The sequence below is a fragment of the Artibeus jamaicensis genome, unplaced genomic scaffold, assembly GCF_021234435.1.
Source record: "Artibeus jamaicensis isolate MK-2021 breed Jamaican fruit bat unplaced genomic scaffold, CSHL_Jam_final contig_889, whole genome shotgun sequence".
Taxonomy (NCBI): Eukaryota; Metazoa; Chordata; class Mammalia; order Chiroptera; family Phyllostomidae; genus Artibeus; species Artibeus jamaicensis.
This window is the reverse complement of record NW_026522005.1, coordinates 476531-501133: the sequence shown is the minus strand read 5'-3', so window position 1 is coordinate 501133 and position 24603 is coordinate 476531. Positions and strand designations below refer to the sequence as shown.

General features: G+C 33.6%; 1 protein-coding gene across 1 annotated transcript in view; it reads left to right on the top strand.

Moving 5' to 3' along the window:
* GABRG1 (gamma-aminobutyric acid type A receptor subunit gamma1) overlaps positions 1-23598 on the top strand; it is a 54513-nt gene extending 30915 nt beyond the window's left edge. Inside the window, exons 5-9 of the mRNA XM_037151869.2 lie at positions 529-611; positions 7692-7829; positions 7943-8095; positions 11933-12144; positions 23329-23598. Of these exons, the coding sequence (XP_037007764.1) occupies positions 529-611; positions 7692-7829; positions 7943-8095; positions 11933-12144; positions 23329-23598 (856 nt within the window). The remainder of the gene's footprint in view (positions 1-528; positions 612-7691; positions 7830-7942; positions 8096-11932; positions 12145-23328) is intronic.
* The last annotated feature ends 1005 nt before the right edge of the window (positions 23599-24603 follow it).

Here is a 24603-nt window from a genome sequence, read left to right as displayed (position 1 = left end):
CTCAGTGTAACACTGATTTTCAGTGAGGTTGTAAAACATCCTTAATAAAGGATTAAATGAATATTGATATGTAAAATTCAAATGTAATTATTGCCTTGAACATACTTGCCTATTATGAAGAACCCATAATAGAAAGATGATCATGATAAATTAAAATAAAAATTACCATGCTTAATGGTTCACACTCTGCTAATCATGTGTGTGTGTGTGTGTGTGTACGTGCAAGCCCACAGGAGCCCACATACATGTGTTGGTCTCCTGAAGTACAAATGTTCAAGTGTAAGAAGAGATTATAGTAAATGTATACAGAGATGGTTTAGTTCACTACAGAGCAAAACATTAGGACTTTCTGACTTATTTATGAATGTTATAATGTGACCACTTAAAACTTTGAGAGTTTAGAATTATTATTTTCTAACATATCAAAGTCCATTATTGTAGACCAAAACAATGTTTGAAAGGTAAAGAAATACTGTTAGTGCTTAAAATTATTTCTCATTTTTAATATCCATTTTTCCATCTAAATAGGTTGACAATTAATGCAGAATGTTATCTTCAGCTTCATAACTTCCCTATGGATGAACACTCCTGCCCACTGGAATTTTCAAGCTGTAAGTGATGAAATACATGATAAAGTCAAGAATTTTAGGCTTAGAACCTGTTTATTTTAAAATGTTAAAAATTAAATCATGCAATCTTCAGAAGTGTTGATTATGTTCAGCTCCCCTAGATAAAATAATTACCATGGCATTTGTTTCTTATACTTAAATCGAAAATGACAATAAATACTTAGTGAATATATATATTTTATTGTATCATTCTTTGTAAATTTTAGCTTTATCCAAGTGTCCTTCTTATATTTTCTTTAAATAAAGAAGTACTTAAAATAAGATTTGTGTTAAAATGTAATTGCATTACCATGAATAAAAAAATAACTCAAATTTCATTAATCTTCCTCAGGCATGAATTAACTGTGTTACACTGGATTTTAAAAGATGTTTCACAGATTGGCTTGTTGAAGAGTATTTACTACATGAATAGCAAACATTTGCAAGGTCTTTAAGGAGTTGGAAATGCTAGGTAGAAATAAGTTTTCTTATTTCTTCAAAATAAGAAATGAAAAAAAGAATGTATCATTCTTTCTTCAAAAGAAAGAATGACAAATGCCATCTGATCTCGTATGTGGAATCTAATGACCACAATAAACTGATGAATAAAATAGAAACAGAGCCAAGGTCAAATGGAACAGACAGACAGCTGTTTGAAGGGAGGAGGAAAGGGGCACTCAATGGAAAAAAGTGGAGGGATTAGCCAAAGAACACATATGGGTAAACCATAGACATAGCAGTGTGGTGCCGAGGGGTCGGGGGTGCTGGGTGGAGGTGGGCAAAGGTGGGGGGGGAAATGGGAACATCTGCAATAGTGTCAACAATAAAAAATTTTTAGAAAAAGAAGGAATGAAACAGAGAGAAATGATTATAGATTAGAGCTAAATAATATGTATAAAATCTAATATTTTGTGCCAAGAAAATAATTAGAATCTTTTTATATTGTCAATTTTATTTAATATGTACTAACATATTTATCCTCACATATATTCTTATGAAAAAGCTGTTCTAGATAATATGTAACTAAGCAAGTGTTATAAACATATAAAATGAACTTTAAAATTGTTATTGCCTGTACCTGTGAATTGTATAATTCTATTTTCTTTCTTTTGAATTTTGATTTTAATATAGCATATTCTAGAATATGTTTATAATAGAATGTATGAATTTATAAATATTATATTGCACTTCTTCACTTACGAAATCCTTAATAACTTCTTGATTTGGGTAATGATTTTCATGACTTTCCTTCATAATTTTTGTCTTACTAAAATGTCCTTTTTAACTCATCATCTTGTTATTAACTTCTCAATTAATAACAGTGAAATCATAGCAAAGACTTGGTCCATAAAAAACACTCAAGGAATAGTTGATATGCACATATTGGAAATTACAGCAATTATTGTGTTCGACTGTATTACCATATCTAAATTACTTTTCTGATATTTTGGTTTCTGTTATTGGGAATTAAGATTTATCCCTAATGCAGCTGGGCACCACCGGCATAAACATAATCATGTTTTCTTTCCAGGCAGTCTATAATGGCTATAGGAGAGAAGTAAGCTTTCTGCATTAACATTTCACAACAAATATATTTGGGAGATTTCACTACAGCTCCTGTTTTAAAAGTTATTAGCCTGCGATTTAGAGTATTTACATAACTGCCTCACTGATTTTCTTTGTGCCCACACTTCTGTGCACTATGACTGCACTGTATTGTCTCTATAGGATAATAAACTGGAATAAAAATAGGGACAGCAGGTAAAGCTCTAAAGTACTTATGAGAGAAGATGAAAAAGGGGAAGAGAAAACATTAAACAGGTCTGCCGAGAGGTAATGGCTTTTTCATTGCATGGCCGATGAGGGGTTCCTGGTACAAATCATGAATTTGGTTCAGAAAATTATGAACTTGACAGTGGATTCTGTTTCTCTAATATGATAGACCAACCCTTTGGTTGAAACAAACTTAAAGCTGTATATTTTTAAATCTTTTGAAAAGTGTATTAGCAATTACTAGAAAGAAAATGTTGCCCACAAAAATCCATGTAAGAAATTGAGGCCAGAAAGATAAGAAAGTCTGGAGCCATTTTGACCTGATGACATTTGTCAAACAAGATGAATTTGAACTTTGATTTTGACAGCCTTGTACATTGGAAATCTAATAGAATAAAATCTCCACATACGTTTTGTTTACAAATGGCTGGGCACAGTGTAACATGAGGCTTCCTCTACCATCCCCCTCCACAACCACTGAAGTCTAAAAAGAAAGTTGCTTCTGCAATCAGTATACCATGGTGAAATAACTCATTGAGAGATCTTAGTAATAAGCTGACCTCACAAGAATTTGCAAGCCAATTTTCATTCAATTTATTGGTCCAAAAATGTCCTTGTGAATTTTCCAGAATGTTGCAGAAATAAAAACATATCCTTTGTGAAAGAATGAATTCTAGACAGCTAAAAATAGGCAAAGGCATTTTCAATGGTAATAACTAACAAAAGGTTAGTATCCAGAATATGTAAAGAATTCAGACAAAAAATAAAAAAGGGAAATCTCAAAAAAGCAATGGTAAATTGAACAAGCAATTCTACAAAGAAACTTAAGAATCTAATAAAATATTTAAAACTTGCTAGGTTTCATTAATAATAGGAAAACATGGAATAAAATACAGTCTAAAAATCAGTAAAAATAAAGAACACTTTTCCATATCAATTTAATGAGAATGTGGATGCACTTATACTTTCACACTCCGGCGAGTGAAAGAATAGAGTAATATATTTTTTATGGAAAATAGATTGGCATTGTCTCATAAAGTGGAAATTATATTTAACCCATGATCCGACTAGTCTCTATGTAGGTACTTGAGGTCTGTCTAGAAAAAAAAATCCAGCCACTGTTAATATAATGAGAATAGTTTGTATGACATCAATGTAACCTGGCAGCTCAGGAGAGTAGACTGGAATGCATCTGCATGAACAATGACAACTTTGCTGTACTAATCAGTGGGAGGTGGTGCATGCTATTTGAGTGAGCATGTGTACTGTGTGGCTCTCACATTCAAAATGCATGAACTACTAGAGCAATAATTCTACATCGAATTTTGCATTAAGCTTGAACATTCCTCTGCGGAAACTAGTTAGGCGATTCAGAAGGTTTTCAGGGACCATGCAATGAGTGAAGCACAAATAAATTCTGGCACAGATGCTTCAAAGATGGCCGATCATCTGTTAAAGGTGATCTGTATTCTGGAAGGCCTGCAGTAAGTAGAACACCTGAGAATGCTGGACATGTATGGGCTCCAATTAACAAAGATGGGCAACTGACAGGGATGGGAGAACTTCGTAAGGTCCCAAGGTGCCTACTTTGAAGAGGAACTGAGGCATCATTTTTTTATGTACAATGTTCCTTGTGTCTCCTTCAAAAATATCCTATTTTTAATATTACATGCTGGATACTGTCTAGAAAAACCTTTATATCTCAGAGAAAGCGGTTTATATTTGTGTTTTGTTATGGATGTACAATCATGTTACTAGCAGCAAGGTTATTAATAGAAAACAAATCATTACAACTGTGCAATAATAAAATAGAAATGTTTAGTACATTTTTACAATGTAAGCATTTATTATAGCTACAGCATGGGTGATATGAATATATTAATTTTTCTTGTATTTCTATTTTTATTTTTAAAATTTTATTTTTCTAAAGTTTGGGGGGTGACATTGGTTAATAACATTATATAGGTTTCAAGGGAAGATTTTTTATGCTACTTGATCTTTTTACTTCATTGTGTGCCCACCAGCAGAAATCGGATCATCTTCTGTTACCATATATTTGTCTCCCTTTACCCTCAACTATCTCCCACACCCTTCTCCCTGGTTACCGCCATACTGTTGTCTATGTCTATGAGTTTCAGTTTTATGTCCCATATATGAGTGAAATCACAAGCTTTTATGCACTGAGTTATTTTGCTTCGCATAATATTCTCAAGGTCCATCCATGTTATTGTGAATGACAGTATTTCATCTTTTCTTATTGCCTAGTAGTATATCCCATTGTGTGTGTGTGTGTGTGTGTGTGTGTGTGTGTGTGTGTGTGTGTGTGTGTGTGTATGCCACATCTTCTTTATCTAGTTATCTATCTGAAGACACTATGGTTGTTTCTATGTCTTGGCCATTGTGAATCATGCTGTAATGAACATAAGGGTGCATATATCTTTACAGATATATGTTTTCAAGTTTTAGGGTAGACACCCAGGATGGATTTTTATGTCACATGGTAACCCTATTCTTGAATTTTTGAGGAACCACCATACTGTTTTCCATAGTGCCTGCACCAGTTTACATTGCCACCAACAGTGAATGAGAGTGCCCTTTTCTCCACAACTTCTCTAGTACTTGACTTTTTGATAATAGCCATTCTAACCAGTGGTATCTTATTGCAGATTTGTATTTCCCTAATAACTAGTGATATTGAGCATCTTTGTTATATGTTGGCTATTTTTGTCTTATTTGGAGAAATGTCTGTTCAGATCCTCTCCATATTTTCAATTATATTATTTATTTGTTTGTTATTGAGTTCTTTAAGTTCTTTTTATATTTTGCATATTAACTTCGTGTCAGAGCTGTTGGTTGCAAATATCATCTCCAATTTGATCAGTTGCTGCTTTGTTTTATTGAAATTTCTCTTGCTGTGCAGAAGCATTTTAGTTTGATACAGTCCCATTCATTTATTTTTGCTTTTACTTCACTAGCTTTTGGGGTAAAATTTATAAAATCGTCTCTAAGACCAAGGTCCCTGAGTCTACTACCTATATTTCCTTTGACGTAATTTATTGTTTCAGATCTTATATTTAGGTCTTTGAACAATTTTGAATTAATTTTTGTGCATGGGAATAAATAGTAGCCTAGTTTAACTCTTATGCATGTGGGTTTCCAATTTTCCCAGCACCGTTTATTGAAGAGGTTTTGATTTCTCCATTGCTTGTTTTTGATATTTTGGTCAAAAGTTATTTGCCTGTATATACATGGTTTCATTTCTGAGCTCTCAATTCTGTTCCATTGGTCTGTATAACTGTTTTTCTGCCAGTTCCATGCTGTGTTTTTAATTGTTGCTCTGTAGTATAGTTGAAGTCATTTAATGTGAAACCACCAGCTTTGTTCTTTTTTTTCTCAGTAGTGCTTTGGATATTTAAGGTCTTTTATAGTTTCACACAAATCTGATGAGTTTTTTTGTTATTTTTCTTTAATGTCATTGGGATTTGAATCCTTCACATCCTTCATTAACCAAAGCATTAAAAGGAGGGGTTGCATTTCTGAATTTGCAAAAGAGGATGGGGATCAGATTCATTAAAAGAAAAATGACTACTGTATACATGAAAATTTCTTTTTCATAAAGCTAAATGTAATCACACAAAAAACTCCAAAACTAAGACAAATAACTTAAAAAGGAAATGAAAAAAGTGTGCAATACTACCAAGCAAAAACAACAGCACAAAGACAAAAAAGAAGAACCAATGGAGGCTGAGAGCTACCAAATGACAAAAGATACAATGGTTACAGAAAATCCTCATCCATCAATAATCAACTTAAATGTAAATGGAGATGCACAGAGCAGCAGACTGGATACAAAAAACAAAAGCCAGCCATGTGCTGCCTTTAGGAGACATATCAAAGTGGCAAAGACAAAGACTCAAAGAGAAAGGTTAGAAAATAATTCTCAAATCAAATAACATCCATAGAAAAGAAAGGGTAGCCATGCTTATATTTGACAAAATAGATTTTAAGATAACAAAGGTAACAAGGGATAAAGATGGACATTTTTTAATGACAAAAGTGATACTACATCAAGCAGACATAACGCTTTTCAATATATATGCACCCAATCTCGGAGCACCAAAATGTATGAGGCAACTACTAATAGTACCAAAGGGAAAATGGGCAAAAACACAATCACAGCTGGGGGCCTAAATACTCCATTGACAGCTCTATCATCCAAATAGAAAATCAATATAGAAATAGCAACCCCAAATGACACATTAGATCAAATGGACATAATTGACATTTACAGAGCCTTTCATCTCAGAACAGCAAATTATACATGCTCATCAAACATTCTCAAGGATAGGCCGTATGTTGTTGGGTCACATGACTAGCCTCAACAAAATTAAGCAAATAATTCATCACAATCAAGTGGGTTCATTCTAGGGGCACAAGGATGGGTCAACACAGGCAAATCAATCAATGTAATGCACTATATTAATAAAACAAATGATAAAGATAATCTTATCAAGTAAATAAAGCACTCAGTAAAATGGGTATAGAAAGAATTATCTCAACATAAGAAAGCCGTGTATGACAAACCTTCAGCTAACATTATACATAATAGTGAGAAACTAAAATATTTTGCTTTAAAATCAGGAACAAGACTAGGATGTCTACTTTACCACTCTTATTGAACATAGATCTGGAAGCTTTAGCCAGAGCAATCAGGCAAGAGAAAGCAATAAAAAGCATCCAAATTGGGAATGAAGAATTAAAAGTGTCACTTTTTGCAGATGACATGATTCGATATATAGAAAACCCTAGAGAATCCACCAAAAGAACTATTAGAAACAATAAACAAATAAGTACGGTTGCATGACTCAAATTAATGTATAAAAATTCACTGCATAAATATATTAAAAGAAGGAAAATACAAAATAATGTATTCATTAGCGCATCCATCAAGCAGAGTTCAATGAAACTAAATTAAGCTACATTTTTAACAAATGCATATAAAAATCTATTATAAAAATCAAGTGAAGAATTATCACTGAAATCAGGTTAGTGGTTTCCTCTAGTTGGGAGAGAAAATAATGAAGTATGCATGAGGGTTCCAGGATGCTAGCAAGGTTCTATATCTTGATTATATGATTATTTTTTAAAATATACAGAGGAATTTTATGCAGTATTTTCCACTTTTGATATATACTATAATACAAATATGAGGAGGAATTTAAAAATTTGTATTTAGATAATGTTGATATTACAAGAGTAAAAGATTTTGATTTTGCTAAAATATATATTTTATTTTGATTTATTATCTAGATGGATACCCTAAAAATGAAATTGAGTATAAATGGAAAAAGCCTTCTGTAGAAGTGGCTGATCCTAAATATTGGAGATTGTATCAGTTTGCATTTGTAGGGTTGCGGAACTCAACTGAAATTTGCCACACAATCTCTGGTAAGAAGGAAACAAAAAAAATAGTGATATAGCTTTGGCATTTAAATCTGTGGGTTGGAATGCATACTTTCACATATTTTTAAAGCCAAAATAAACCTTTTTTTTTCTTTTAGGGGATTATGTTATCATGACTATTTTCTTTGACCTGAGCAGACGAATGGGGTATTTCACCATTCAGACCTACATTCCATGTATTCTGACGGTTGTTCTTTCCTGGGTGTCTTTTTGGATCAATAAAGATGCCGTGCCTGCAAGAACCTCACTGGGTATGACTTATAATATCATGCTACAGTATCATGGGACTTTTGCAATTTTTAGTGTGATAGAAGTGTAAAGTTTAATATATTAAAATATTTCTCTACACTAAAAAATCAAGCAAAAATAACAGACACTCTTTCAATATGGTGTTGAAATACATATATGAAAAACAAACAAAAAAAGCATTGCAAAGAGCTTGAAATTTTAGAAAAGGTTTCTTTTTTTTCCTACTAATAAAGGCCAAAGAAAGCATAAACACAGTAAAAATTGACACATGATATATGTGACACATTCAGTGATACCAAATCACTGAATTTCAACATTTTCAATCACTTTTCATCAAGATTTATTTTTCATTTTAGCTAAACCCCTAATAGCCCACATTTATTGACTGGTGTGTAGTTAGAAGGCTGTGAAGTGCCTTGCTCTCACAATAGTGCTAATGAACAGTCAACCGTTCTAAAGGAACAAGGAGCTTTAGGCTTCTGTAATCTGTAAAATGTGTGCTTAGTCTGTGAATATTTTGAGAGTTTCTTATAGAATAGCACTGATTTAGAAGGTGATTTGTAATTCATAGTTGATAAAGTAGACTTTGGTTCTCTTTCTGTAGTAATCTATTTCGATAATCCACATCATATAATAAAAATGTTTCTAATTACTATATATTTGTTTTAAAAATGATAACTTACATTCATGTATTGACATACAAAGACAATGCATTGATCAATCGATTCATTACCAAGAAGAGTGCAGGAAGTGAATCACATTACTGAAAACTGAAATGCAAATTACATAAAAGTGGCAAGATCAAACCTGAGGCACCCAGCTCTGTACTTTAAATGCAGCTCCTCCAGGAGTCTAAGCAGAAATGTAGACATAGCTGGTGGATAAGATGCGCTCATACCTGAATTTTGTTTCCTATTTAAACAACTATTATTTCAAATTACTTTTTGTGTTAAGGTAAATAACTGGTTACATTCTGTATATGCTACTTTGAACATGACTTTAGTATTACATATTTGTCTTTAAATGTTATTCTAGTATTTTTTTCCAAAGAGAATTTGAGTGAACACAAATTTCTTCCAATAGGTTCGTATGAAGGCTAAAATCATATGCCAGAGTGTTATAAAAAGAATAGCCAATTGTAGATTTATTTTTGCATGAATTAATGTTTTTAGTATTAGGAAATCAATTGTAAAGATAAGTAATATTCTACTTGGAGAATATATCTTATAATTGTGGGTCCTATGTAGTTGGGATATAAAGTATTTTTAAGTATACATATATATGTATATATAAAATTCCCTGAACTCATTTAATCAACACTATATTTTAATAAAGTTTCATTACATGCTTTTTTATGGGAGGAACAATGTTCTAGGTGCTTTAATATTAACAGTGAACAATATCTATAAAACCTTTATGTTTATGGCAATGTATTTATGGTGCAATTTAAGTGATGAACAAATACAAAAGCACTGAGTAAAATGTCGATGAGTGATAAATGTATAGAGAGAAAGCAAAAAATGGCTACAGAATGGCAGGGGAGTTGGTAGACATAGTGTTTGCTATTTTATCTCGTGGAGTCAGGCCAGACCTCTCTGAGGAGGTAGCAGACACGGAGAAGTGTGGCAGCTGACCTGGTGGGTGTCTGGTAGAAAGACTGCTCACGCAGGAGAACCACGAGGTTCTGAACTGGGATCTTCCTTATCAGGCGGAGCTTAAAGTGCAGGAAGAGAACTGTGGCTAGAGTTGACTGACAGGTGATAGAAAACGAGATTGGAAAGGTGGGCAATACTTAAATTATGTAAGTTTTAGTAGGTCTTTTTGAGGACTTGGGTTTTTATTCCAAATGTGATAGGGAATTATTGCTGAAGTTTGATCAGGGAAAGCCATGAAAGAAATATTGGTGAATTTGATTAATATCTCAATAAAATTTAAAAGACTAAAATTTCCCAGGGTATATTTTCTAACAAAAATAAGAGTAAATTACAAGTTACTAAAATCATAAAGATTATAATATCTTCATGTGTTTCAAAATTGAAATATGGCCTTTTAAATAACCCTTGGCTCAAAAGAGAAATCAGAAAATATTTCAAACTAAATTTGAATAGGTATTTAATATATAAATATTTGGAAGATACAGGTAAAGCATTGCTTAAAGGAGAAAATATAGCTTTATAATGCTAATATTATAAAGGAAGAAAGACTTAAAGGCAGTGTTACTGAGCAGAGGTCCAGGGGGTGAAATATTTGGCCCACTCATGGATGCCAAAAAAACTGTTACAGAACAGATACACTGGGGCCCCCGGACTCCAGAGGCTGGTATAGTAATACCCTCCGGACCCTCCTACTGGGCCCAGTCGCCAATTGTAAAGATATCTCTCAATGCCAGAGATTTGTGAAAAGGAAACAAAATGTTTATTTAATGCTATTCAGACCTAACATATTCATTAAAATATCAAAGTCCTTTAGGGTATACACCTACACACACACACACACACACACACACACACACACACACACACTGCTCCCTTCTCCCCCTGTCCTAACTCTGGGTACCATAAATCAGGAAAAGAGCACACGTTCGTTTTTCCAGGCCACTGGCACTGTCAGCTGTGTCGCTGTCCAGGCAGGATCTCCAATTAATCCAAAGTCATGGGGGCACCTTCTCATGGTCCACTGGCAAGATTTCTTTGTACCCATTTTTCCAGTCAAAGTCTCTCCTGCTTTCCAGGCCGCGTGGCCAAAGGGAGCACCCCAAAGCCTTGTGGGCCTCTTCTACCAAAGCTGCAGGGGTCCACACTCCACCAAAAGTGTGTCTTTTTTCTTCACCTGGCTGCAGGGATCTCCATTCTGACAAAGCTGCATGGCTCTCTCTTTCACCTTCCCAAGAGGGGGTCCTCACTAGCCCAAAACCGCATGGCTCTCCTCCCAATGGCTGCCGTGTCTGGATTTAAATCCCCATGCCAGTATTCCTCTATACCACTATTTCCGACTCCTCCCACGATCAGTTACACCTGCCAGTATTTCTGTATTATTACAAGTTAGGGCTGCCATCGTTAGTCTGGGCAGGTATAGCCCCATGTCCTAGAGTCGATCTTCTTCAAGCTCCCACGTAGGTGCTGTAACTTGGAGCACCTGCCCCCTAGTTACATCTTGGGGGAAATTGACTTCATCACCCTGGCTCCAAGCCTGGCCACAGCCATTTAACATATCCAAGTGACCCGCCAAAGGCTATAGATATGTTAAATGACGGTGCCATGGATTAGCTGCAAGGTTGTGGCTGTACAAAACAGCCCTGCATGTTCCTGCTCCATGTGTCCCTTCCCCCAACTCACACCTGTGGGGGAAGGGGTGAGGACATCTTATATGTCTCTCCAATATCGCTATACATCTTCAGTTCTGGACACCATTCCAAATCTTTTTTTTGCTCCCCTCTTGGCTGCACCCTGTATCAGCACTACTCTAAGTATCCCTTTTAAGAACAAATAAATAAAATAAATACCTCTGTGCAGGGCGGAACAAAGGTAAGTTTGCATGAAGCATCGTGACAGCTAAACACTGGATAGTCTATCACTGTGGAGGAAAGGAGGGATGGGGTCAGGCATTCCTCTCCTTGCAGTCCTCAGAATTTGGATGATTAAAACACAGAAGCACAGAGAACACAGTGAACGTAATGTAGCTATGGTTACCAGCATTTTTTCTGTGAATTACAGCAATCATACCCTTTTGTGTCCTTTGTTTATTTCTGCTTACAATATTGCCAAATCTGATGAAGGAATACAAATGGTCTCTTTGGGTCCTTCTCATCTTCCGTTGTCCTTGTCTCCGTCCCTGCCCAGGCATCACTACCGTTCTGACGATGACTACTCTGAGTACAATAGCCAGGAAGTCGTTACCGAAGGTTTCCTACGTGACCGCCATGGACCTCTTCGTTTCTGTGTGTTTCATCTTTGTTTTCGCAGCCTTGATGGAATACGGCACTTTGCATTATTTTACCAGCAACAAAAAAGTAAAGACGGCTAGAGACAGAAAGATAAAAAGCAAGGCCTCGGTATGTGAAAAATCTATCTTATAAATAGCAACTTTTCTATTAGAGATACTGGTTTGAATACTCGTGTTATACTTACATCCACTAACATGGGTGCTTGAGGTACCCTGACAAAAAAAATAAATAAAGTGAAAATAAAACTGGAGTACCTAGCATTGCCCACCAAGGAAAATGTATTTGTATTTTCCCTTAGGAAAGTCTCTTGGATTGCCTTTGTCAAGACTGGTTTTGGATGCCGTGAATTTTCCCCAAGTCATGGGTTCTTATAACTAAAACATTATTTGAGATCATTCTATAAAGATATTCTATGTTTATGTGAGTAACTGGAATTTAAGCAACTGGTGGTCCACACATTAATTTACCTGTTAGAGACAAAGATTCCTCTTTAATGTTAGTATTCAGCTGTGTCTGAAAGTCAGAGCTGTGCAGTTCTTTCCTGGTATCTGTATTAAATATACTCTTTTTCTCCCTCTTCCCAATCATGTGTCAGTCTTACATCACATCGAGTTGATATATTAGAACTGATTCTAAGATATTCAAGGATTGGATTTCTGACTATAATTTCTTGTTATAATGGTAATTACACAACCTTAAAGTAATATGTAATGGTGATAATCCCAGGCTTGCCTCTAAGTATTTTGCATGTGTGGTTTTGTCTGTGCGCATATGAGTACGAGTTCAGTGATTTGCACAAGGACAGCCCGAGGAACTGAAGGATCTAAGACTCAAACCAGGATATTTTTTAGTGCCAGGGCTCAAGTTTGCAATCCTTTGTCTATATTTCCTTTCCTCGGAGAACTCAGAAAGTAAACATTCAATTTTCCAACATTAATTTAAAAAAGTGTTTCATGCTGACTCCGGAAAATGTTTTCAAAGTGGATTTGTTCCAAAGTACCCAAATAAATGAAAACTGTATAAAATAGCTGTGCAAGGGAGGCAAGCTTGTGAGCCTACCTTAGATATTATGTAATGAGGCATAGTTTTCTATATTATCTCCTAACCTTGTAAATTCTAGGGTTCAATGCTTTTTTCTCTCCCCCATTTTGATTAGTTTTGTTATGAAATTCACCATACTTGTAAATTATATTTTGCTTCTCATATTATACTCCAGAAAACAAATCTTTGTGAATTTGCTTTCAGATTCCTACAGTATCCCAAGAAAGCAGAGCACACTACTGACATTGAGAACTGTCATTGAGAACTTCCAATTCACCTTGAACTGGAAGTTCACCTTGTAGAATTAACCTGGGAATTTCTCAAGTTCGCATTGTTTTAACTTATGCATAAACATATTATAACCCCTGAAAGGAAAAACCACCAAAAGGCAATGACATCAATTTTAATGCTGACTTACTAAATTTTAGGTAAAGAGAAATGCAGGTTTTCTTCCATTTTCTTCTAATCTAAGCCAAGCGCATCTCTGGATTTTCCACTTCATCATTTCCTCCTCCACAGCTATGTTCAGTTACTACCTTGAAAATTTTGCTTATGAAAATTGTGAACGAAAGCCAGGCAGTGTACAACTGCATGTGGATTTTGCAATTTCATTCTAAGAGTATAAATGTAGTTACTAATATTATAACATCGAAGGATACTCAACCCATGAGTGGCTGCAGCTAAATCACTTTGACTCCAGATCACTCGTTCTCAATCACGCTGCATGTGACATTTTCTCAAAAAGCTAAAAAGTGGAGTGCAAACTTTAAAATTATAATGTTTATTTATTCATTTACCAAGTATTTATTAAGGACACATGTTCTAGGCACTGTATTAGAATATTTATTTAAGAAAAAAATCTTCATGTTGAGCATTTAAAATTTACCATAAGCTCAGGAAACAGAATACTAAAGGTGAAAAGAAGAAATGAAAATAAAATGAGAGTTCAGGGTGCTAAATTTCAAATTCAAAAGTTAAACTTAATGTATTACTGAATAAACACTATTTTCTTTAAAACCATTCCCTAAAATTAAAGTTTATAGTTTTTTTCTTTCCATTTAGTTATGTAATTTATGATCTCTTTCAATAATAAATGACACTTTGAGTGAAAAACTGGGATAGTAATCAAATCTGACTTCCTTCCCCGTTTATTCATATATTATTGCTAATCAAGTAAATCAATATGAGAGCACTTATGAAGTATAGAGATGTCCACTTGCTATTATTTTTTGTTTTTATTTCTGCTCATTAAGGATATGATTTAGGTATGTTTATGTCAATATCTATTAAAAAATTAAGAAGTTAACTATGTTGGATTATAATTAAAAACACTTTTAAAATAACTGAAGGTCACAGAAGTGTAGTAGTAGTAAACCTATCAACTGAAGAGTAGTTCATATAAAACTAGAATATTCAGCCTATAGACAATTAGAAACATCAAGAAACTGTATTACCCACACCAGTCTTCTGATATTCACATTTAAGCATAGAATTTATTAGTAATCTCTCAATTTGATTAAAATGTAAAGTGATGGAGATTTATTTCATCAACCAGGATCAAGATACTTTGTAGAGAAAAACAATAGAATGTCTTCTCTGTTTTAGGGATCTTTAAGTCTAGTTATAGCAAAATACATTAGGCATGTAAATGCAAGATAATAAAGTGCAATACAAGTAACAGTCCAATGTAGAAGTACAAGGTAAACACAGAAACTACAAGGCAATTAGCAATTAGATGACTAATTTCAAATACTTTTTCAAAAGCAAAGTATTTTCTACGCTGTCTATAAGTAAAAGATACTTTTAAAGAAGATGTTCATATTGGAATATCTGGAGTTCATGCTCCAACACAGTGGCACACCAACCAAACAAGTGTGCGGTGCTGAGAAGAGCCGCAGTGGAATGGAGTGGTTTCCTTCCATTCAAGTCTAATGATTCACTCGAAGAGTCGTAAACATGCTCCCGATGGCAACTTGACAGAGAAGGTTCCGGAGAAAGTATGATACTGTTGAAGTACTTCAATGAAGAGTGAGTTGTGGTTCACAGGAGAGCAAATTAGAAAGAACATTTAGGTGACTGTCCCCTTATCTCTTGCTGCTTCTAGAATTCTCTCCTTCATTTTAATCTTGGCTAATATAATTATGATGTGCCTTGGTGTGTTCCTTCTTGGGTCCAACTTCTTTGGGACTCTCTGAGCTTCCTGGATTTCCTGGAAGTCTATTTCCTTTGCCAGATTGGGGAAATTTTCCTTTATTATTGATTCAAATAAGTTTTTCACTCGTGTCTGTTCCTCTTCCCCTCTGGTACCCCTATAATTCGGATGTTGGAACATTTAAAGATGTCCTGAAAGTTCCTAAGCCTCTCCTCATTTTTTTGAATTCTTGTTTCTTCATCCTTTTCTGTTTGGTCATTTTTTTCCTTTTACCTACAAAGGAGTTCCCATCAGACTGTCAGCAGAGTTTTCAAAAGAGACCTTACAGGCAAGAAGGGGCTGGAAAGAAGTATTCCAAGTCATGAACTCCAAAGGCCTACATCCAAGATTGATCTATCCAGCAAAGCTTTCATTTAGAATGGAAAGACAGGTGAAGTGCTTCTCAGATAAGATCAAATTCAAGGAGTTCATCATCACCAAGCCCTCATTATATGAAATGTTAAAGGGACTTACCTAAGAAAAAGAAGATAAAAAAGATGAACAGTGAAAGGACAGCAAACTCACAATTATTAACAACCACACCTAAAGCAAAAGCAAACTAAGAGGACAGCTAGATCAGGAGCAGAACCATAGAAATGAAGATCACATGGAAGGTTAGCAACAGGGGAGTGGGAGAAGGAGAAGAGGGGAGAAGGTACAGAAAATAAGTAGTATAGATGGTAGGTAGAAAATAGATAGGGGGAGGGTAAGATTAGTATGGGAAATATAAAATCTAAAGAACTTGAGACATGTGGTCATAAACTAAAGGGGATGTGCAGGGTGGAGGGGAATGAAAAGGGGAAATAGAACAACTGTAATGGCATAATCAATAAATATATTAAAAAAGAAAGAACATTTAGGACAAAGGGAACCATTTGAACCAATTTGAACCTCACATATGAAAAATAAAAAGTAGACTGATGTATGCCCCAAGTTGCGTTGCCCAAAAGAGTAGCCACTAGCCATATATGGCTAGGTTGATTTAAATTAATCAAAATTAATCGAAATATGAAATTCAATACCTTAATAGTGTTTGTCACACTTCAAGTGAGTAGTGGCTACCATTTTGGGTGATGCAGATAAAGAACATTTCTTTTGTGACTGACAGTTGTATTCGTGCTGGTCTAGAAAATGGGAATCTTAGAAAAGAAAACGAGCTGGTTTGATGGGAAAAAAGTGGTTTATGTCAAGTTGTGGAAAGTCTCCTGGACCATAATAAGAAAATTTATTTTTCCTGCCAGCTCTGGTAAGCCATGAATGTTTCTAAGTAAGATAGCATATTTGTATCTATGTTTCTGGAAGATAATTAGAAATAGCATAGAACACAGACTTGAATGGCAAAAGAGGCAGGGAGGTAAATTTAAAGGCCACACTAGTTCAAGATATAATATATTATGGGGAGCTGGACCTAGGTTATTAGAGTGGAGATAAATGTGGGACAGTTGTTTTGCTTTGTGTGTGTGTTTGCCCCCATTTCCTACCCCACAGGAAAAAAACCTTAGTTTTGATCAGTGCATAGTTATATGAATAAACATTCTTCCTTCCTTCAGAGTTTTAAAATAATGAAAATCTGTATAAATATACAGTTTCATGAACTATGAACCTTCTTTCCTGAATGGTATTGGGCAAAGCTCGCAGGAAGGGTCTTTTTATATTCAGCTGTCAACAGCTAATACTTATTGCTGTTGTCATTGTTTGTTTTGATTCCTAAAAAGAATATATTAAAAGTGGCTATAAACTATATGTTAAAATAAATAACAAAAAAGCAATAAAAACCCAGACATCATCAAAAATGTTATCAAAAATAATTTTCCTTTAATCTACGTGGAGTCCAAATACAGCACTTTAATCTAAGTGATACGTGAAATACAGCAAGAAGGTTATTTAAATAATTGTAAAGGGTCAGTGGAAGTGGGATATTTCCAACACATGAAGTAACATTTAATATCAGTTTTGATAACTTCATATAATGCTCTGCAGGTGTATGGATATTACCTATAATAGCTCTTTTTCTATCTTGATTTCCAAATAACACTTCTTCCTATATCTCTTTGAAGTGAAACCACCATAGATTATCAGAGAAGAAAAGAACCAGAACAATCAGGGGTAAAAATCTCCTTTAAAAAAATCTAATATTAAAAGTACTACATGCGCATGGTTGAAACCCATGAATAAATTAAACAACGTAAAATGTGCAAATTAAGAATAAAATTCTCTGCCCTTTACCCTTGTTCCCAACTCTCAGAAGTAACCACATTTTAAACATGTCTTTATTTAATTCCTCTGATTATTTCCATTATATTTCTAATTCTTATAGTAGCATATTTCAAAGAAGTTATAACTCTTAGGTATAAAGGACAGAAAACTATAAATTTCTCCTGTCTTCTTCCTATTTTCTCCTTCAATGTTTTACCTTACCATTCATAATTATTAGATTGGTTAGTGTAAAATTTTTAAATAACACACTTAAATCTCTACTTGTTAATCATTGTCATGACTAACTCTGCCCTGACCCAGAACCTCAGTTTGTTAGAGAGTCCTTCAGATGTGTTTAGATTGTAAGTTAGATCCCTGGTCAGGGCACATACAAAAATCGACTAATAAGTGCATAAATAAGTAGAACAACAAATCATCATTTCTCTCTTTCTCCCTCTGCCTTCACCTCTCTTTAAATCATCAAGAACACTTATTATTATTATTAATTATAATGCCAATATAATTATTATTTCTTTATCTCATGTAGTCTTTTATTTTCTTACTTGAAATTTTCATTATCATCTGTTTCTCAACAGTGTAAAAATTAATTGACCTCATTCATTTCCTTGTTGCTTAATATTTTTATTTTTTATCTGAGAATTTTTTTATCCTTTATTGCAACTCGTTTATATTAGCCCCTCCAAAACTATTTTTATATGGATTTTAGGTTAATTATCTATGTATCCCAGATTTTCTTTCTATCATATATTTTATTGAGATATTTTATTTTTGTATATATATTTTGGTCAATTTCCTCAAGATGGTGTTTTACAAAGCTCTAGATTTTTAAATTACAGTAACTTGAATTTCTGAGAGCTGTCCTTTTTTTTTGTTTTCCCTCCTTTTTAACTTAAATGGACAAAGTATCTCAAGTCTTTCTGAGTAATCTAATTATGAATTTCTCTTATATTTCTTGAACTATTAGAATTAGTCATTCTAGTGGTTCATCATTATTTTTTTCTTTTGTATCGTTGATTTACCTTGAAATTTCCTAGCAATTTCTCTCCACTAGACCTGTGTATTTGAATGTAACTGTTAAGTTTGCAGCTGTCAGTTTTCACTTTCACATGTGTCTGGGAAACACGGCATCTGATTGCTTCCAAACATACACACATGCACCCTCCAGAATGACGAGGATATTACTAGGACATTACAGGAGCCCTAATCCTTGCTAGGGTAGCATGAAATTATTTATTTATTATTTTTAGATGTTACAGAAGCAAACACCAAAGTGTCGGAACCACTACTTCTCTGCATGCCCAGTTGAAGAGCAGTAGTTCAAACAGGTGCAGCTGCTCTGTAGATGGACATTTAAAACACTTAATGTCTCGTTTCCCCTTCTGGTTATCATTTCTATTCCTTCCTACCTTAGAGTGGGAAGCTCTGATGGGAAGAACGACTCCCACACTCGTGTTCCTACTTCCTGAGGCTCCTCTGAAGGGTGGTTTCCTGTGGTCTCTTTTATGCATTGGCCTATTCCCATCTGTTCTTTGTCTTTTACAAATTCATCTGAAATTCTGACATGCTGATGGGTACCTCATCATCATGAAGACTCAGCTTTATATGTTTTTAACAATGATGTGCACTTTCTAATTTGAATTTCTGACAGACTTCGCAAAAGTGGAGTGGAGAAAACCTATGCTTAGGTTGGCATTTTCATGTGCAACTTTTGAAATGGGAAGTTTAATAATAGTAATATTAGTCAGTATTACATAATATCAATAACACGACCTAATAATGTTTTCTATCACATTAGTAATATTTAATAGCATATAATTAGTGATGATAGCAGTTATATTTTATAAACACATATATAAATATAATTTGTACATAAATGTTTTATTTACTACCTAATATTCATTGATATTAATGTTTCTTAACACCTCAAATGTCTTGTATATTTAAATATATTAATAAATGTAATTTATAATTTAATATAAAACCAGATACATATGCATATATAATAAGGAGAATATAATCAATTTTTTTAGAATATTAAGTTCAGCTATATTCTTAGTGGTTTTTTTGAAGTACTAAAAATGGTATGTTCTAAAAGCTTTATCGCTTGAAGAAAAAGAAAATTCTATTCAGTTTTTTGTATAACACTTAAACTGATTTAGTTTTCCAGTGCTTGTTATTTGGGAAGGGGCAAAAGATCTTTACTTGAAAAGTTACAAGGTGGGTAATACAGTTTTACTTCAGATAAATAAGGTTTAGTATATTTATATTCTCAGATTAATCTTCTGGTGGTTTCTGGGTAAATCTTGTCAGTCAAAATATTTTCTTTTATTGATACTGTGTCAGGTCTTTGACTTTTTTCTCAGCACTTATAAAGTATATTTTTCACATTCATCATTCGTGAAAGAATAATTTCTGAATTTTTGATGTTTTGGGAGGGGGCAGCAGGAGACTGGAAAGTGGTCAGTGGCCATTGGCACTCTGCCTGATTTTGACCACAAAGATGAGTCTGTTTTCTTAAATGACCCACTTGCAGTCTTTCTCCATTTCTGTGCCCTTTAGTTTTTTATCCTCCCACTACAGACAATTGTTATCTGCTGACAGACATGCTGTGTTTCCACTATGGTAGTTCTGAGTGATATATGGAATCTGTTTTATACCATATAGCTTTAACATTGCCAAATGCCAAACTTGTATTTTAATCACTTCCACTCTGACTAGCATTTTAACTATGCTAGTGGAGTATCAAGTGACGAGAAAATGAATACCAATTTGTCTAATTTTTGCACAGAATTTTAGTGTTCCAGTAAAATTTAGGAGTCTGGTCAAGTATCCCCTAGTGCCAACCTGAAAATATCTGTCATTAACATTTAATAATCTACTGCCCCTGCTTTTCATAACATCTAAGAGAGTAGATTCATGAATTTATTTAGGTTTAGGGCATTTCTCCTTATCTTTGGGCTGCACATTTTCTTTCTAATAAGGATACTATGACATGTGTAATGCATTTACTTTTTTAAATATCACAAAATGTGATTGCTTCTTTTTGCATATATCAAATTTTTAATATTTTCTGTTTTGGATTCTGTGTTCCTCTTTTGAAATAAAATAGAGTTAAATATATCTAAATATTAAGAATCCTTGATTTTTAATTTTTAGTTTTCCATACCATAATTAATTCATAGCTTGGTGATATATTTATTTTAAATTTAAGATTTAAAAATAATAAACATGATTATTAGAAAGAATTTAGATCAGGTTAAAACAACTTTTATGATGTCTGCATTGTGTTTGCTCTTTAGACATAACCAGTAATTATAATAAGCTGTAAAGTCACATCTTAACTGTGAAATATGCAGAAATACTGAAGGATAAGAGTTAATAAACTGCCATCTTCATTCATATTGTATGGGCCATTTAATTTAAGGGCTCACTAATTATTTTTGATAACATTTTTGATGATGTCTGGGTTTTTATTGCTTTTTTTGTTACTTGTTTTAACACATAGTTTATAGCCACTTTCGATACATCCTTTTTAGGAATCAAAACAAGCTATGACAACGGCAATAAGTATTAGCTGTTGGCAGCTGAATACTTCCTATGTTTCAAATATTTTGCTTGGTGCTTTACGTGCATTGTCTCATTTAAGCACCCAGTACATCTGTGTATCGTTATTGTGATTATACAGCATAGGGCAGACAGTCGCATTTCCTGTTCAAGGTCATTCAGCTCTATTGTGCAGAACTAGAATTTCTGCCCAAACCTTTCTGACTCCAAAGTGATTGCTTTAGTGCTCCATAGAATTCTGAACTTGCCTAATTAAGTGTATATACGTATACATATGTGTATATATTATATATGTAGATGTGTAAACACACATATATACATATACACATATTTGTATGCTGTTTACATATGTACATATTGTATGTATGAATATCTACATAATTATATACATATATATTATATGTGCACATACAGGGACTATATATAGTCCATCACCCCTATATATTCAGCTGGCAACAGCTAATATTTATTGCTGTTGTCGTTGCTCATTTTGATTTTTAAAGAGGATATATCAAAAGTGGTTATAAACTATGTATTAAAACAAGTAACAAAAAAGCAATAAAAACCCAGACATCATAAAAATGTTATAAAATATATGTATTTTATACATATATATAATCTGTCTAGAAAAAATCCAGCCATTGTTACTATATCAAGAGTGGTTTACAAGGCATTGATGTAACCTGGCAACCAAGGAGAGTGCACTGGAATGCAAATGCATGAACAATGACGACTTCACTGTACCAGTTAGTGGGGGTGATAGACGCCATTGAGAGAGCATGTGTACTGTGTGGCTGTTGCATTCAAAATGATTGAATTGAATAATGAATTAACAACAGATCTGCATCAAATTTTGTGTTAAGCTTAAACGTTCCTCTATATAAACTATTTGGATGATTCAGAAGACCACAGCTATGGGCAACTGGTGATTGGCAGCCTCATCGTGACAACATATCCACTCACGCTTCACTTCTCATGCAGAGTTTTTTGGCAAAACATCAAATCACTCCAACAGAGCCCAGATTTGGTATCCTGCAACTTCTGGTCTTTCCTAAAACTAAAATCACTTCTGAAAAGAAAGAGATTTCAGATCATCAATTAGATTAAGGAAAATACAAGGGGGAAGCTGATGGCAATGGGAGAACTGTGTGAGGTTCGAAGGTGCCAACTTTGTAGAGGTCTGAGGCGTCATTGTCCTAGGTACAAGGTTTCTTGTGTTTTGTATCTTTTTCAATAAAATGTTTCTCTTTTTGAAATTGCATGGCTGGATACCTTCTGGATATATATAGATTATCCATCTATCTATCTCCAAGTGAATAATTGAATCTATTGATATAACATCAGTTAATAAGATTATATTGGTTTCAGGTGTAGATTTTTATGACACATTATTTGTATATTGCATTCTGTGTCTACCACTCAAAGTCTAATTATCATCTGTCACCATGTATTTAGCTCCCTTTAACCTTTACTCTCCCCTACCTCCTTCCCATATTAAAAAAAATATTTGTATTATTTAAGTATTATACAGAACCTGTTATCATAAAAAGTTAAATTGATATGTGTCCCAAATAATCTTGAGAATAATGGTAGCTATTTTACTGGGCAAGAGGAAGCACCAATCATTTAATATAAGTTATGAAATATACTCATCACAGCCATCAAAAAAATTAGGTGCTAGTATAACTTTAGCTTTGAAGATAGCTACATTGGTAGAATAAGACAAAATTTTGAACTCCAATTGTTTGGAAACCTAAGTTATTAACTCATTCATGCCCAGTCTTTCTCCCAAATGTGGTGCTTTGATCTTATCCACTACAACTTCCATGATACCATTTTTTAAATTCATTTTCAGCTTTTCAAGACTTGCTGAATTGTCAATGTCACCTTTGCTATTTTTGTCATTATTAGTTAAATGAAAAAGTTACATAATGTGACGTAATAATAAATGAACATTTATGGCAAATATAAAAATATGCATTTCATTTTCTTTTAGAATTAGAGTTGTGGTTAATATTTTGATGGATCATATTCTAAAAATGTAACACATTTCATTTTTGAGGGGTGTTTTTCTCTGCATGATCTTTGAAATGTAAAATAATACTGTTAATATACAAAGTAAATTATAAAGTAAAATCACATTAGGTTGGAATACCACTTTGATTTTGGGAAACTAAGATTATTCTTACTGAATTTTTTTGGAGCTAGTCTTGTGGCAACAGACTGATCTTTTTCTGTTTTAATGCTGTTTTATCTTTTTCATTGACTGTTTCACTCAGATATCCCCTGGACTCCACCCTGGATCCACTCTGATCCCAATGAACAGCATCTCTCTGCCACAAGGAGAAGATGACTACGGGTACCAGTGTTTGGAGGGCAAAGACTGTGCCAGCTTCTTCTGCTGCTTTGAGGACTGCAAAACAGGGTCATGGCGGGAAGGGAGGATTCACATACGCATTGCCAAAATTGATTCCTACTCACGAATATTTTTCCCAACAGCTTTTGCTCTGTTCAATCTGGTTTATTGGGTTGGGTATCTTTACTTATAAGTTCTACTTACCAAGAAAAATCACAAGAAGTTTGACTAAATCCAATATAATCTACTGTACTCCAGTAGCATGAAGTTTAAATTTAAAATCCACAGAAACCAATGACTAAACCAATGACTACATTATGTGAATAATATAACCATTTAAAAGCTTTCATGGGAAAGTAAAGTAGAAGTTTGCATATTAACTTAAATTTATGAGATTCCTTGTAAAATTCAGCCAATTAATAACTATCATTATATATTTTTACTTGAATTTTATTTATTTTACTTATATCACATTAGGATTTTGAACTAAATTTCTTGACTTGTATTTTAAAGGTGGAATAATTTTAATACATATTTTATTTAAATATAATCTCTATATGTGTGTGTATAAATATGTGTGTGTATTTATAGCTGTGTGTGTGTATGTGTATATATATACACATACACACACACACATATATATATATATATATATATATATATATATATATATATATACACACACACCTAACCCAATGTCTAATATTTATGTAGAAATTCTTACCTAGGAAATATTGATAATTTGATTTTTTTCTTACTTTTTGTTTACATGCCTTGTTTGGAATACAGGTAGTTAAAAGCCTAAAGCCATGATATCCTGGGATTCATTTTGAAGATCTTTCACTCCCAGAAAGTAATTAATAATTTTAAATTTCTTATTAAAGAATAAAACACCAATTTTTACATTGTTGAGAGGCCAATTTGATGTGTTTTAAGCAAGTCTGTTTCCTGACACAATATTAAATAGAACTGATTACATTTAGTTTTTTAAAAATTATATTTATTGGGGTGACATGGGTTAGTTAATAAGATTATGTAGTTTTTTGATGATTTACGAACTAGGATGGAAACCACTAATGTCATCTTTTTAAAATACAAGTTTAAAAAATAATAAGAGTGTTATATTTAACCACTGTCTTCTCTGTTTCATTGCATTTATGTAGTATGAAGAAGCTAACCCTGAAATATTTAGCTCTGC